The sequence below is a fragment of the Equus asinus genome, chromosome 2, assembly GCF_041296235.1.
Source record: "Equus asinus isolate D_3611 breed Donkey chromosome 2, EquAss-T2T_v2, whole genome shotgun sequence".
Classification (NCBI taxonomy): domain Eukaryota; kingdom Metazoa; phylum Chordata; class Mammalia; order Perissodactyla; family Equidae; genus Equus; species Equus asinus.
The window spans coordinates 164,361,796-164,378,035 of NC_091791.1; the positions used below are offsets into that span (position 1 = coordinate 164,361,796).

Below are 16,240 nucleotides of genomic sequence, written 5' to 3' on the forward strand. Positions count from 1 at the left end.
GAACAGTAGCCCCCAAGGCTACCTGCAGTCGGCCAGGATGCTGCTCTGACCCCTGCCTCTTTATCCAGTCACCTCGTCAACAAGGATTTATCCAGTGCCAACTCTATATTTTTCCTGAACAATACAAGCTGATTACCAACATACAAATCCCAAAATATTTTATTGCTGAGTCATCTTGAGTTCAAATGATGGGAGAGGGGAGTCCACAGCCTTGCTAGGACTCCCATGTCAGGACACAGAGTAAGGCCCAGCGTCCTTGGGCTCCACTTTAGGGCACTATCCACCTCGATCCTGTTAACCTTGTTAGTCTCTCCAGGTCACTTCTACTTCATCTGTCCGATACCTGTGAAATAATAGGAGAAATCTGGTGGACGGCTATCCCTGAGCATCTTCCATCCTTCTCTGCCCTCAGGATTCTGGACCCTCTTCCTTGCTGATTTTTGCCTACCTCCCATATAATCCTATCTAGCCCTTCCACAGGGGTGCTCACCTCTGTGTGATCCCAGAGTCACTGAGCAGGGTCCTGTGTCCAGCCTGAAACATCTCCCAGCCAGCCTGGGCTATCATGGCTCCATTGTCAATGCAGAATCTGGGAAAGAGATATGAAATCTGGGATCTAACAGTGGAAAGTTATAGTAATTGGAGAAAAAAAAAATCAAGAAAGGGAAACGGCCTTTACCTCTCATCTGTGGCAAAAAGCTGGGCTCCACGTTCCTGGCACATTGTCTCCATCATTTCCTGTAGCCTCATATTACCTATGAAGAGGTAGAGGTAGCATTAGCTTAGTTGTAGCCATTTCTCCATGGTCCAGCTGTACACCTCATGTACATTTACTTAGGAAAAGGAAGTGGGGGTCCAGGGGGTAAGGATTGGGAAACAGGACAAGAAAAGAAACTCATAATTTCCCCAAATCCTTAGAGATTTAGAACATCAGGAGGAAGATGCACGTGTCCAGCAATAGGAAAGAAGAGCACTGTTCAATGATACATACACCCCACACCTCCCACGATGAGGGCCTCCTGGGAGCCACAATGTGCCATGGCCCGCTCTGTTATCTCTACCAGCATTGCAAACACAGTTTCCTGTGAGGGACAGACAGGGTGAAAATATCAGAGGGGATCCATTATATAAAAGCTCACCAGCCCCAACTTTCTGTCCTAGCTTTTTAGTCCATTACCTGCAGGGAGAAACACAGATCCTCAGGAGTACACTCGCCTGTGGCCAGCATGCGCTGGGCTGCATCCTGTAATTAAAGGGGAAAACAAAAAGATAAAACAGTGAATAGTGGTTAGGCGATGACATGAGAGTAAACATTAGCGCACTTGGAGGATCACTGTGTTTCACCACAATTCAATTGACCAGCACATCCCATACCACGCTTTGCCCTTCTCCGGCACCAAGCTGTAGAATGGGCAGCATTCATTCAAGATTCATTAATTAGGAATGCCTGCCCTGGCACCCCCCCCACCCCTTACCCTGCTTAGCACTTACCACCAACTGATCCTTTATGTTTGATTATTTTCTCCTCTTTCTTTTTTCTTTTTTTGTTTCTTTATCTGTCTCCCCCTATTAGAACCCAAGCTCCATGTGGGTAGGGATTTTAATTTTGCTCTATGCTGTATCACTATTGCCAGGCACACAGATGTTCAATAAATATTTGCTAAATGACTTTATGTGGCATCTAATATGGGCCAGTACTATGCCATATGCTGGAAATACAATGGTGAGCAAAACAGAAATGCTTCATTAAAAAGCATGGAAGTGCCCATCTCCTCACCTCTCCCACACTCACCTCAATGAAAGACAGGATCCCTGAGAATGAGACGTCCATCCCCTTTACAGTGTATGGCAGCTCAACTAGCTTCTTGCCTCTATATGGGGATGAGTATATGAGGCACTAAGCCTGTAGTCAGCTGTCTGTTCACCCTCCCAAACCTCGTTAATATATATACAGAGAAATCCCTGAAGCCCCACCAGTCAGCCTCTTTCCACCTCGTGTCTCCTTACCGCTTCGCCATCTGTTCAATGTTGTAGCCTGGACTTGGGTCATTGGAAATCTAGCAGAAGGAAAGAGAGGATGAAGTCAGATATCCAGGAAGCACAAGAGGCTAATTTACTACTTTCCCCCTCCATGTCCATGACTTCCCAGAAATTTATCCACATCTTATGTTCTCTGCAGCCTCAATGGCTTACCTTCAGCACTCGAGCAAAACGATCCAGACAATTACCCACAGCAATATCGATGGTTTCCCCAAAGATGCGGTAACGGTGTTCTGAATATGCAATCACCTAAGGGTGATGAGGATGTCCATGAAAGCTCAAGTCTGTAAAGAGGAGCATTTGGCTTTGGGGAAGAACATAGCAGAGGATCAACATGGCCACCAGAGCTTCCAATAAGAAATGGAAAAAAGTACTTTCCCAAACCCTAAATGGGTAATTTTTTATAGTTCTTATCTGAGAAGCCCATATATACCCTGAGGATTCCCAGAGCAGATTCCTAATACACAGAAGATAGTCCAGGTCAGGATAGAAGCAAACTGTCATTTCTTCTTCTTTTTTTTTTAAAGATTTTATTTTTCTTTTTTCTCCCCAAAGCCCCCCGGTACATAGTTGTGTATTTTTAGTTGTGGCTCCTTCTAGTTGTGGCATGTGGGACGCTGCTTCAGCATGGCTTGATGAGCGGTGCCATGTCCGCGCCCAGGATTTGAAGTGGCGAAACCCTGGGCTGCCGAAGTGGAGCGCGTGAACTTAACCACTCAGCCATGGGGCTGGCCCCAACAAACTGTCATTTCAAATACATTGTTTTAGCTTTGAAGTTCCTGATCTATCCTTTAAAAGCAGTCTTGACAGTATGGAATAGGGAACAGGCTTTCTTGCTTGGGGGCAGGGAACCAGAGTCGTCCTAGATTATCCAACCAGGGCAGTGGTATTTGGAAACAAGAGAAGAGGCAGAGTTGAAAAACTCAAAAATCTCATACTTGGTCGGACTAATAGCCCCTTCAACTCAGCACTGGCAATCAACTTACGCTCATCTTCATGTGTGATCAACTTCTGGCACAGAGAATAGTTACCACCCACTGACAGATATGTTCCATACTTCCGACAGTGAGTGCTTCCTAGGGACCAAAAGAAGTCCCCTTCCCCTCTTGGTACTGCTGGGGATTTCCTTCCCTTCTGATATAGTTCTTACTCTGCTGTCAAAGGCTGGCAACAAAAGGGGAAGGAAAAATTCCTGTCCTTCTACTTCTGTTATCTACTCCTCTCTACCTAATCATCTTCCCTGTTTTTTACACCTAAACGGGCTTCAAAAGGGAAGAGGAAAAGAAGAGAGGCCTCTATCACTGCTCTTCCGAGTGAACTCTCGTAAGCCTCTGCCGCAGTTCATCACACGCCAAGTCCCCGCCCTTGTATGTCATCCTTCAGGCCTCAACCAGCTACTTGCCCTCTACCTGCTAAAGCTCCCAATCATTTCCACAGGAATGTGTGCTTCATCTTTAATAACTATTTCACAAGATGAAGTTTTAGAACATAACCCTTTCATAAGCTGGGGACAATGACTATGTCTGATACTAACCTCATCAGGTGTTCTGTAGGAATAGGAGGGCTGGAGTTCTCCAATCCCAACCTAAAAAGGTCTTGTAAGGTATCCCAAACAACTCTGGCTTTGTCTATAAACTTAAAATACCACCTACAATTTACAAAGTGTTTTTTAAAGTTATTTATGTATTCACCCTCTTAGAATAACAATTTCTACATATTTGCTACCAGTAACGTAAAACAAAACATGTAGTTATCCTAAAGAAACAAATCGGATAGTGACCCTTAGTTTTAATTGCTAAGATTCATAGAAGAAATAAGCTTAAAATAATGAAAGTGAAAATCCTTTCACTATTTTGAAGGCTTCAATCCTTACCATTCTTTCCTTTTGTAAATTGGAAATTCCTAATCTTTATAACCACATATATAAAAGTCATCTAATGTTCTGATCATCCTGCCCAAATCTGCAACGTTAGGAACTTTATTGTGAGTTTCCCAGTGCACAACATTTTAGGTTCATTTGAGCCCAACTTCATTCTTGCAGTTCCTGCCACTCAGCCAGAACATGAAAGTTGCTGGTATAGTGCCTTAGAAATTAAGAAGCAATGGTGAAGTACTGTAAATACCTGTGTATTTCCTCCGCTGACATACAGCACAGTTGGGCTGGTGGCTCCAGTAATGAGGCGGCCCATCTCAATGTGGCCTATACAATGGTTCACACCCAGCAATGGCTTATTCCACAGTTGGGCCACAGTACGGGCCACAACAGCCACAGAAGCCAGTGGGGCACCCATGCCGGGTCCTAGGGGGATTGAAATGGGAGTTAGAATCCTATAGAAATTGGGAAAAACAGAGCTGGGGGAAGTAAAGGATGGGAGAGGTGGGTTAGGGGTAGTGGTGGGAGCAAAGGTGAGTTGCAGGCTATTTTGACCTGGCCAAACTCTGGTTACAGGCATATGTCATTTTACTGCACTTTGCAGATACTGCATTTTTTACAAATTGAAGGTTTGTGGCAACCCTGTGTCAAGCAAGTCTACTGGCACCACTTTTCCAATAGCATTTGCTCACTTCATGTGTCTGTGTCACATCTTGGTAATTCTTGCAATATTTCAAACTTTTTCATTATTATTATATTTGTTATAATGATCTGTGATCAGTGATCTTTGATGTTACTATTCTAATTATTTTGGGGCGCCACAAACTGCACCCATATAAGAGGGTGAGCTTAATTAATAAATGTTGTGTGTGTTTGGACTGCTCCACCAACTGGCTATTTCCCCGTCTCTCTCTCCTCGGCCCTCCCTATTCCCTGAGACACAACAATATTGAAATTAGGCCAATTAATAGCCCTACAATGGCCTCTAAGCGTTCAAGTGAAAGGAAGAGTCGCACATCTCTCACTTTAAATCAAAAGCTAGAAATGATTAAGCTTAGTGAGGAAGGCATGTTAAAAGCTGAGATAAGCCAAAGCTAGGCCTCTTGTGCCACACAGTTAGCCAAGTTGTGAATGCAAAGGAAAAGTTCTTAAAGAAAATCAAAAGTGCTACTCTAGTGAACACATGAACAATAAGAAAGCAAAACAGCCTTATTGCTGATATGGAGAAAGTTTTAGTGGTCTGGATAGAAGATCAAACCAGCCACAACACGCCCTTAAGCCAAAGCCTAATCCAGAGCAAGGCCCTACCTCTCTTCAATTCTATGAAGGCAGAGAGAGGTGAGGAAGCTGCAGAAGAAAAGTGTGAAGCTAGCAGAGGTTGAAGGAAAGAAGGCATCTCCATAACATAAAAGTGCAAGGTGAAGCAGCAAGCGCTGATGTAGAAGCTGCAGCAAGTTCTCTAGAAGATCTAGCTAAGACAGTTGATGACGGTGATTACACTAAACAACAGATTCTCCATGTAAATGAAACAGCCTTCTGTTGGAAGTAGATGCCATCTAGGACTTTCATAGCATAGAGAGCAGAAGTCAATGCCTGGCTTCAAAGCTTCAAAGGACAGGCTGACTCTCTTGCTGGAAGCTAATGCAGCTGAGGAATTTAAGTTGAAGCCAAGGCTCATTGAAATTCCAAAAATCCTAGGGTCATTAAGAATTATGCCAAATCTACTCTGCTTGTGCTCTATAAATGGAACAACAAAGCCTGGATGATCCAAAGCCTGGATCACAACACGGTTTACTGGCAATTTTAAGCCTACCGTTGAGACCTACTGCTGAGAAAAAAAAGATTCCTTTCAAAATATTACTGCTCACTGGCAATACACCTATCAGTGCTCTGGTCACCCCAGAGCTCTGTTAGGTTAGAGATGCACGATGAGATTAATGTTATTTTCATGCCTAGTAACACAATATCTGTTCTGCAGCCCAGGGATCAAGGAGTAATTTCAACTCTCAAGTCTTATTAAGAAATATATTTCGTAAGGCTATAGCTGCCATAGATAGTGTCCTCTAATGGATCTGGGCAAAGTAAACTGAAAACCTTCTGGAAAGGATTCACCATTCTAGATGTCATTAAGAACATTAGTGAGTGATGGGAAGAGGTCAAAATATCAACATCAACAGGAGTTTGGAAGAAGTTGATTCCAAACCTCATTGATGACTTTGAGGCATTTAAGACTTCAGTGGAGGAAGTAACTACAGATGTGGTAGAAACAGCAAGAGAACTAGTATTAGAAATAGGGCCTGAAAATGTGACTCAATTGCTCCACTCTCATGATAAAACTGTAACAGAGGAGGAGTTGCTTCTTATGGATCAACAAAGAAAGTGGTTTCTTGAGATAGAATCTACTCCTGCTGAAGACGCTATGATAATTGTTGAAATGACAACAAAGGATTTAGAATATTGGACAGACTTAGTTGATAAAGTAGCAGCAGGGTTCGAGAGGATTGGCTCCAATTCTGAAAGAAGTTCTTCTGTGGGTAAAATGCTATCAAATAGCATTGCATGCGACAGAGAAATCACCTGTGAAAAGAAGTCAATCTCCGCGGCAAACTTCATCGTTGTCTCATCTTAAGAAACTGCCCCTCAGAGAGAAGGGGCAGAACCAGGGAGACCAAGTTGAGCACTTGGCCAGGGCTTGTCTTGGGCCCCAGCCTCCCAGCACCCCCCTCCCTAAAAAAGAAATTGCCCCAGTCACCCTAACCTTCAGCAGCCTCCATGGTCATCAGTCAGCAGTCATCAACACCAAGGCAAGACCCTCCACCAGCAAAGAGATTATGACTCGCTGAAGGTTCAGATGAAGGTTAGCATTTTTTAATTAAGGTACGTACATTGTTTATTTCAGACATAATGCTATTGCACACTTAACAGGCTACAGTACAGTGCAAATATAACTTTCATATGTATTGGGAAATGAAAAAACTTGTATGACTTGCTGTATTGTGATATTAGCTTTATTGCGGTAGTCTGGAACCAAACCCACAATATCTCTGGAGTATGCCAGTATATTCTTCCCCTGTCGACCATGCTCCTAGCCATACCTTTGGTGTAGGCAATGCAATCAATATCCTGGGAAGTTAATCCAGCCTCTGTAAGTGCCTCCTCCAGTAGGTCCAGGATAACAGCTCGGTGGTGCCTGGCAGTATCACCTGGAAGGAATCCTAGGAGATGGACACAGGTCAGAGATCATAGGATTTTTCTACAGCAAAGGTAGGTAGAAGTAAAAAACAGGCATTTGAATAGTGTAGGAAGAGTCCCTTTCACTCTCCTCAAGCACCCTGTCTTCCAGATTTCCAGATATACTTCCAGCCTATTCAACTATGCTGAACAGCTCTCAGAAATGCCCTTCTTCATACCCAACTCCTACTCAGCCTTCAGGACTCAATTCAAGTGATATCTATCTCACGGTCTTCAGTGATCTTCTCTATGACCCTACAGAACCCTGTGCACGATCACATCATTGTATTTAACATATAACCATTACAGCATTACAATTATGTGTGGTTTCCCAAGTTTTAACCAGGAGCATCTCAAAGCACTGGCTATTTTATTTATCTTTGTATTCCTGGTACCAAAATGCCTAGAAGAGTGAGTGCTAAACATACACATGCATTGTTAGTGAGTAACCTGTCACAACACCAACTGTTGACAGAGGCTTTTCAGGTATATGCAAGTCAGTTGCCCTCTCCTATGTATGCAGGTGTTTGGGGGGAAGATAAGCAAGATGTAACATAATAACTTATAAATAACACTTATTAAAAGTTGTAACGTGTCTGGTAGTTTTATGTAATTCTCAAGACCCAATGATGCAGGTACTATATTATTATTTCCATTTTAAGAGTAAAGAACAGAAGTCCAAAAACAAATACTGAACATGAACTCTTCAAGGCCAGCCAGTTCTGTCTGACACCTAAGCTGGGAGTCTAAACTCCTTCTCATTTTAGAATCTTCTTTTTTGAGGAAGATTAACCCTGAGCTAACATCTGCTGCCAATCCTCCTCTTTTTGCTGAGGAAGACTGGCCCTGAGCTCACATCTGTGCCCATCTACCTCTACTTTCTATGTGGGACACCTACCACAGCATGGCTTTTGTCAAGTGGTGCCATGTCTGCACCCTAGATCGGAACCGGCAAACACCCCCCCGCCCTCCGCCACGGAGAAGCAGAACGTGGGCAATTAACCGCTGCGCCACTGGGCCGGCCCCTCATTTTAGAATATTTTGATCGTGTCTGTTATACTACTTATCATATTGTAAAGTTCTGTCTATATGTCAGATCCCACAGCAGGCTCATAACATCTATTTTTGTATCCAGCAGCCAGCTAATTATTAGCACCTACAAGGCACTCAGTAAAAGCTGAAGGAACCCAAAATATCCAGCTCCAAGTGCCTGTGATTCTTCTATCCATCACGTTAATACTGTCACATAATCTCAGAGACTCAGATCAAAAACTCTATGAAGGGATAATGCGCTCCATGCCCTACTTCACTAGTGTTTAGGAAGATGGAAGGTTATGCTTTGCAGAAAAGCGCGCCGCAAACTACAAGGCCTCTACTCACGCACCTGTGCCCGGAGGCGTGACGTAAGTCCGCCGCGGGTTCGCCAGCACCGTGCCATCCCACACCACTCCCACGCCAATCTTGTTGGCGCTGCCTTCAAAACCCAGCACCGCCGGCATGGCCGAGCCTGGGAGAAAATGCCGGCAGGGTTCCTAGCTGCCAACCGAGCCGTGGAGCCCTCACCAGTCCCTGATGGGTTGCTGATTCCGGGGCGCAAAAGAAGAGGACGAGCATACAGCTGTTAGGCAGCAGCGCGCACACGGACAGACGCCAAAGTACTCCGGCGGGTGGCGCGCCCGCTGTCCCCGCCCCCGTGTCACAGCGACCCGTCAAGTCCCCTTCAAGGACCTGTCCTCCTAACTGCCAGGGACGCTGAGCCGGCATCTGCTCCTTACATCCCCATCCGTTCCTCTGCCTCTCTCCCATAGCCCATCCCAGGCTTCTCCATTGATTTTTTCCCCTCTTGCACAGCTCTGGGATCTTCGGTCAGGGCGGCAGAATGAGTCGAGCATCTGGCACACCGATAAACAGCCCGAGCACGAAGGGTTAGGTCCTTCAGTCTCCTGGAGACAGTGGAGAAGGGCGGGAAGGCCGAGCTTCTCCGTCATATGGTGCCAGACAAACCAATCACCAGCATTCCTCCGCCACGCGATACGTACCTCAGATCACGTGACCACCCCAGTTACCCACGTGGGGCCACAACGTGCTGCATTCTTTGTGCTCTGGTGAGGAGGAGCCACGCTGGGACGCGGGCAGGTCAGAAACGGCGTTGCTGTTATTTTGCCCGTCACAGGGGCTTATCTGGACGTCTGATCGGCCAGCCTAAATCGGGACTCTTAATTAAGGCCCTCGATTGGCCAGAGGGCAGATCTCGCGAGGAGGGTACAAAGCACTATGAAATGCTCTAGTCTTGTGGGTGAGGGGCTCAAGGGCCTTTGGTGCACGGAGGCGGGGAAAGGATTCTGAGATAATGTGGTTTGAAAGGCGGGACCTGGTGCTAGGGCGCCCGAGGGAGGAGTCTTTTTCTCGGCCTCAGCTGGTTTCATGATTTCTTTGCGTCTATAGGCAACGCGATAAAAATACTGATTCGGTGGGCGACCTGGAACGGGTGCCGAAGGGCGTTCGTTACAGTGATGCCGAAGCGTGGGAAAAAGGGAGCGGTGGCAGAAGACGGAGAAGGACCCAAGACTGGTAAGAGAATGATATGAGCCCGTCTCCCTAGAGGCTGCGATGGGGTGTTTCTGATTCGTTCGATGAACGGGAAGTAGGACAGACTAAATTCATTTTTGCAGAGTTTGTGAAAAAGTCGCCGAAACTGCAGGCTCTCTGTGGGTCTGTAGTTAACTCTCCATCAGAGTTAGAAACCGCCAAACTTTCATCACTATGTATTATTCATTTTATAGAGCCAGAGGCCAAGAAGAGTAAGACAGGAACAAAGAAAAACGAAAAAGAGGCAGCAGGAGAGGGACCAGTCCTGTATGAGGACCCCCCAGACCAGAAAACCTCACCCAGTGGCAAATCAGCCACACTCAAGATCTGCTCCTGGAATGTGGATGGGCTTAGAGCCTGGATTAAGAAGAAAGGTTTAGATGTGAGTGCAATTCAAGGAAGGGAAGAGACATTCTTTAGTATTGAATGATCTAGGGGTTTAATCACCTTTTCTCATTTTAGTCCCCACCATGTAGGTTTTATTTTTCCCTTGTCAGTAGTTTTCTTGTGGGAGAGGTACAAGGAGGGGCTTCACTATCTCATTCCAGTTATAGTTTTTAAAAAAAATTTTTTTGAGGAAGATTAGCCCTGAGCTAACATCTGTGCCCATCTTCCTCTACTTTATATGTGGGACACCTACCACAGCATGGCTTGCCAGGCGGTGCCATGTCCGCACCCAGGATCCGCACCAGCGAACCCTGGGCTGCTGAAGCGGAACATGCAAACTTAACTGCAGCGCTACCAGGCCAGCCCCCCAGTTATAGTTCTTAAACGTCCATTCCTTCAATTCTCTTGGCATGTTTTAATGTCCTCATCTCTTCTCCAGCATGTTGAAAAAACCTTGTTACTGGACTTGCTCCATTTTATCTCCAGCTTATCCTCCATTTAATTAACTACTGCTTAAAAATCTTAGCTGGCTATCCATTGCTTGTTGGAAAACACATCTCAGTGTTGCTTGTAAGACTCTTCCTATCTCCATCAGTTGCCAGTTACATAATTTATAATTGTTTAAATATTGTGCTGCTAGACTGTTAACTTGTGCACAAGCACTGTGTCTCACCTGTGTATCTCTATTATTTAGAACATAACTTCAGTAAATGTCTGCTGACTTGATAATGCTTTTTCTACCTTTCATTTCACTCAGTGGGTAAAGGAAGAAGCCCCAGATATCCTGTGCCTCCAAGAAACCAAGTGTTCAGAGAACAAACTACCAGCTGAACTTCAAGAGCTGCCTGGACTATCCCATCAGTACTGGTCAGCACCTTCAGACAAGGAAGGGTACAGTGGTGTGGGCCTGCTCTCCCGCCAGTGCCCACTCAAAGTCTCCTATGGCATTGGTGAGACCCTATTGATTCTTAATGCCTGAGCTCTTCCAAACCAATTGCGAATATCACACCCAGCCCCAATTCTTGACTCCTTTATTCTGTTTTCTCTTTTATGCCTCTTTATGCTGATTGTTTCATCATTTCTGTAGGCGAGGAGGAACACGATCAGGAAGGCCGAGTGATTGTGGCTGAATTTGATGCATTTGTGCTGGTAACAGCCTATGTACCTAATGCAGGCCGGGGTCTGGTGCGCTTGGAGTACCGGCAGCGCTGGGACGAAGCCTTTCGCAAGTTCCTGAAGGGCTTGGCTTCCCGCAAGCCCCTTGTGCTATGTGGGGATCTCAATGTGGCTCATGAAGAAATTGACCTTCGCAACCCCAAGGGAAACAAAAAGAATGCTGGCTTCACTCCACAAGAGCGCCAAGGCTTTGGGGAATTGCTGCAGGCTGTGCCACTGGCTGACAGTTTCCGGCACCTCTACCCCAATACAGCCTATGCCTACACCTTTTGGACCTACATGATGAATGCACGCTCCAAAAATGTGGGGTGGCGCCTTGATTACTTTTTGTTGTCTCACTCTCTGTTACCTGCATTGTGTGATAGCAAGATCCGTTCCAAGGCCCTGGGCAGTGACCACTGTCCCATCACCTTATACCTAGCACTGTGACACCTCCCCCACATCAATTCGAGCCTGGGAAATAAGCCCCCCAGACTAGCAGAGTTCTTGCCCGCCTCCCAAACTTCTTTAAAATCTGCACTGTATTTCCTTTCTGAAAATCCTTTAACCAGGCTCCTAGTGACAGACTTAGGTTTCCTTTAAGCCTGAGGTGTTGGGGTTTTTTTTCGGTGAGTTCTCTCTCCCGCTTGCTCTCTTTCTTTTTTTTTTTTACATTAAACAAAAGCTACTGATGACCTCCTTGAACTGTCCATGTGAAAATAAAGAGCCATAGTTTGCTTTGCTGTCTTTGTATTCTACCCCTTTGTGGGGCTACAAATTCTCATCTTTTCGTACATATAAGATTTAACAACTGGAAAAGGATAGTCATAACCTTATTTATTTACAAGCACAGGATGAGTCCCTAACCTCCCCAAGACAGAACAACCCTACCCAGCCCAGTTAAATACTGCAACTGAGGTAAGGTTGGAAGGAGGCATTAAGGGAAACAGAGGACTAGGGGAACGTACCCCACATTAAATAGTTATATACACATCAGTTCCTGTGGTTCTGTACAGAGCAGCAGCTGACCCCACCCCCACAGGACACAGAATTGGGGGGAGAGGAAACTGAGGGTAGAGGCCAGAGCCAGCCCCTGGTGAAGTGCAATAGCAGCAGCAAGGTCCTAAGGGTGCACAAGAGGGAGGGAAACCCCCAGGGCTACCCACCCCCACCCTGCCCTGGAATGTGTAAGGGACAGGAATGGCTCTCAGGGAGCATATAGGAAGGACAAGGCTAGAACCATCTCTTAGGACCCAGGTTTAGGGCCAACACTTCACCTATTTCACCTTAAACAGAGCAACCCTTGGGGGAAAGCAGATGGCCAGCAGTGGTCTTTTCTACCCTTCCAAACCTAGGTGAGGGCCAGGTTCCTTCCTACCTCTCCCCAGGGAAAAGGAAGGCAGCTGCTCGGCTCCCCTTATAGAAGCCCGGGGAGCCTTTTACCATGGCTCCCTTTGTAGTGTCACTGTCCCCACCAGGGAGGGGCCAGGCACAGTCTGTGGGTCGTCACGGGGCTCAGGAGAAGTTCTGGACAGGATGGCTGACCTTCATACAGGCCCAATAGAGGGCCCGGCCCAAACACAGCACAGCCAACAGGATGACAAATGCCCAGGCTGCATAGATGCCTCCATATCGCCGTGCATGCTTCCATGTTCCAAACTGAAGAAGAAGAAAAAGATGGGGTTATTGTTGATCTCATGACTTTCTAGGAGCCCTAGTAACAGAGAACTCAAGCTTCAGTCTGTTCCCTATCCACGTGTAGCCACCTTCAGGGAACTTTTTAAAGGGCCAGTTGTTCAGCTCCCTTCCCCTAGGCAGGGAATAACTCATACAATCCTAGACATTGGTCATTCTTTTTTTTTGTGAGGAAGATTGGCTCTGAACTAACTCCTGTTGCCAATCTTCCTCTTTTTGCTTGAGGAATAGTGTTGGTGAGCTAACATCTGTGCCAATCCTCCACCTTATGTGGGATGCCACCAGTGTGGCCCAACTTGAGCAGTGTTAGCTCTGTGCCCAGGATCTGAACCTGCAAACCTGGAGCCAGCGAAGCAGCCCACGCAAACCTAACCACTCTGCCACCAGGCCGGCCCCTGTCAGATTTTCTTAACGTCTGATAATTGAGCCAGGTTTCCTAATATCAACTCTTCATTTAAGCCACTTCCTCCATTGTCCTCTCCTCTACATAAAGAAAATGGCTGGTTTTTACTCCTATAGTAACACTGAAGACTGTTTATCAGTTACCTCAGCTCATCTGCACATTAAAACAAGACAAAACAAAAAACCTACCCCTCAGTTTCGTTTTTGGGTGGTAGTCATTTCCCAACTCTTAGTCTATGGAGATGAGGCTGAGGAATGAAAGGGGTTTGATCAAGGTTACTCACAGCAAGGCCAGTGGCAGTGACTGCCAAGAATAAGCCAAGCAAGAAGCAGCAGATACATCTCTTTCGTGGATATCTGCGCCCAATAGATGACCTGTGGGGAGGCAAACAGAAACGGATGCTTGTAAGGGTCCTGTAGTTTTCACTCTACATGTTACCCCATTACCAGCTCAACAATGCCACTCTTTAATCACTTACACTTTCCTGCAGTGAGGGCAACGGGCCAAGGTTCGGTCTGTGAACTCTGTCCACTATGGACAAAGAAAAAGGGAGAAAGCAATCAATAGCAGAAGCAGGGTCATCTTCAACAAGAGCCCTGGGGCAGGGGGAGGGTGAGAAATAGGTTCTCATAGAACAGACCTTTTCAGGATTCATTATCATAACTCAGAAATATATTCATGATTACTCCTGGTCCCCCCCACCCCAGGGCTTCCCAATATCCCTCCTTACCAGAAAAGTATTCTTGCAATGTCCACAGATGACCCTGACACCCACAGGTTGTGGTTCTGGACTCAAAGGCCCTGGATGCACAGGCCCAAGATTGATGATTCTTTTGCTGTACAGGAGAAATGGACTATGGTGAAAAAGTTCTTGATCCTAAGGATCCCCACACTATCACTCCTTCACATCCCCTACTCCCTGCCGCTCTCAGTTCTTCTACTTCTCCGTGTATTTAAGATACTCTGCCGCTCAACTCTACCCCAGAGAATCCTTAAAGAAGAGCACTGTTTAAATTTCAGGCCTCTAACTCCCCTTCTACCTCAGGATAATTCACCCAGTCCCCGAGGCTATCAGTTCTCCCGAAGGACACCATTTCATCCCAGTCTTTTTATCGAGAGATGAGAAAGATGGCTATGACATTCTAGAGGCACCACAGTCCTTAGCTTTTTCTCCTTCTAAATAAACACCAGGCTTTCTCACCTTCACATTCTCTATAAGCATTCATTCTTTTTTTAGTTTTCCAATTTTCCCCACTGATGCCCTTCCCCACCTGATGCCTCTTACCAGTAGGGCCGAGGGCAGGCAATCCGCTGGGAAGTCACTTTGCAGATAAGGAGACAGTTACAAGGGCATCGAACATATTTTTTCCCGGGGGGTGCATTCTTGATTGGCTAGAGAAGAATGAGTATCAGTAAGCAAATCTCTACTCCCAATCCATTCCATTTCCTACAAAAACACCTTCTGAGGAGAGAGGTCTTAGCCAGGACAGAGAAATGCAAGAAAGGCAAATAACATAAAACTTGCAAATGAAAACTAGGTTTAAGTATCCAGGACAGGTGTGAAGGTAAGGAATGGTAAACATTAGCTTTGGTGAGTGAATTCTCGGGAAATAGCTGTGTGAAACTCCTGGAGCTGAAACCTGGGTTTCATGAAGAGCACTTGACATCTGAAGGTCAGGGTCTAGAATCAAGGAACCAGAAAGAGGATCCAGGAAACAGGGCCCATTTCATAGATTCGTGTAACTCACAGTGGCTTCATTGCAGACGCCACATTTGACTACATGCTGATGCATCTTGCCTTCCACGTTGATGAGAGACTGGCAGACTCGGCAGGTGATCATGGGGGCACTCCCACTGTCGGGGCTGGTCAGGGGTGAGTAGGGGGGTGGGTCCTCCCCAGGCAACACGGCTGGGTGCCCCTCGGGGAACGGGGGAAATGCTGGAGAGGAAGGTAAAAAGAAGAATCGGCATCACTTGCAGACACCCCCACTGATGTTCCATGGGATCAAGGAACTCCTGGTCCTCAAGCCTTCTGACCAAGCTCGGCGGGCTTCTTACAATCCGGGCTTGGATCAGCTTCCTCAGAACCCCTTTCCGTTCCCAAGCTCTGGTCGCGGTTTCGGAGGGAGGGAAGCCTCACCCGGTCACAGGTGCAATAGCTCCCCACCTGGCGCTTGGGCCCCGCCCCCTCCCCGCCTCTCAGCGTTGCCCCGGAACACCTGGGACCCGCCCCAGCTTACCCTGGGGCGGGGCATGTTTACCGGCTCCGTACGGTGGTGCGGAGGGGGTCAGGCCTCCCCCGGGCCCAGCCCCAGTCCCGCCTGGCCCCACTAATCCGTTGCCGCCGGCGCCACCGTCGATGGGCTCGGAGAGCAGCGGAGATCGCTCTCCATCTGCCGCCATGGCCGCCACTGCCACCTTCCCCTTCGGCCAAGGATCCGGTTCTCTTCGCCGCTGCCGTCGCCGCAACCACCGCCGCCGCCGCTACCGGGTCCCCAGGGCGCCTGCGCGCCGCGCGCCCAGCTCGCCCCGCAACCAGTGGCCTGCCCCGCCCCGCTCCGTCCCACGGCACGTGATAGGTTGTCCCCGCCCCTGCCGGCCTATTATTCGTGGAGATGAACCAATTCCTGGTCCTGTGAAGGCAGCTCTTTTTTGCCATTAGGGAGCATCGCACAACGTCACTGTCACATGACCTTCTGGAGGCCGCTGGGCCCGCAAACACTGCACGTGACGAGAAGTGCTGCGAGCCATTGGAAGCGTGGCCCATCGCGCTACCTCCAGACCAGGAGGTGGGGCGAGGCTGCCTCACCTCCCGGGTCACGTGCTGCAGGAAGCCGAGTTTCTGTTAGGCGCCCAGAAAGGGCTCA

At 47.2% G+C, this 16,240-nt stretch overlaps 3 protein-coding genes across 5 annotated transcripts; 1 reads left to right on the forward strand and 2 right to left on the reverse strand.

The window, feature by feature from the left end:
* Positions 1-132: 132 nt before the first annotated feature.
* On the reverse strand, positions 133-8,966 carry OSGEP (O-sialoglycoprotein endopeptidase). Its single transcript, XM_014844489.3, has 11 exons — positions 8,529-8,966; positions 7,009-7,128; positions 4,164-4,339; positions 2,194-2,289; positions 2,008-2,057; positions 1,793-1,871; positions 1,178-1,243; positions 992-1,082; positions 680-755; positions 491-589; positions 133-343 (listed from the first exon to the last, which is right to left on the reverse strand). Exons 1-11 carry the CDS (start codon positions 8,641-8,643, stop codon positions 304-306), a joined length of 1,008 nt encoding a protein of 335 aa, XP_014699975.2. The 5' UTR covers positions 8,644-8,966; the 3' UTR covers positions 133-303.
* Positions 8,967-9,101: 135 nt separating this feature from the next.
* On the forward strand, positions 9,102-12,013 carry APEX1 (apurinic/apyrimidinic endodeoxyribonuclease 1). Of its 2 annotated transcripts, none has more exons than XM_014844487.3 (5): positions 9,102-9,280; positions 9,590-9,715; positions 9,928-10,115; positions 10,878-11,070; positions 11,208-12,013. In XM_014844487.3, the coding sequence occupies exons 1-5, from the start codon at positions 9,133-9,135 to the stop codon at positions 11,723-11,725; spliced, it is 1,173 nt and encodes a 390-aa protein (XP_014699973.2). In that variant the 5' UTR covers positions 9,102-9,132; the 3' UTR covers positions 11,726-12,013. The 2 variants fall into 2 exon arrangements, with proteins under 2 accessions (XP_014699973.2, XP_014699974.3); XM_014844488.3 differs by having other exon boundaries at positions 9,228-9,406.
* Positions 12,014-12,092: 79 nt separating this feature from the next.
* Positions 12,093-16,162, reverse strand: PIP4P1 (phosphatidylinositol-4,5-bisphosphate 4-phosphatase 1). 2 transcript variants are annotated; one of them, XM_014844493.3, is made up of 7 exons: positions 15,635-16,162; positions 15,122-15,312; positions 14,659-14,765; positions 14,104-14,209; positions 13,852-13,904; positions 13,657-13,747; positions 12,093-12,934 (listed from the first exon to the last, which is right to left on the reverse strand). In XM_014844493.3, exons 1-7 carry the CDS (start codon positions 15,774-15,776, stop codon positions 12,791-12,793), a joined length of 834 nt encoding a protein of 277 aa, XP_014699979.1. In that variant the 5' UTR covers positions 15,777-16,162; the 3' UTR covers positions 12,093-12,790. The 2 variants fall into 2 exon arrangements, with proteins under 2 accessions (XP_014699979.1, XP_014699978.1); XM_014844492.3 differs by having other exon boundaries at positions 15,614-16,138.
* Positions 16,163-16,240: the final 78 nt, after the last annotated feature.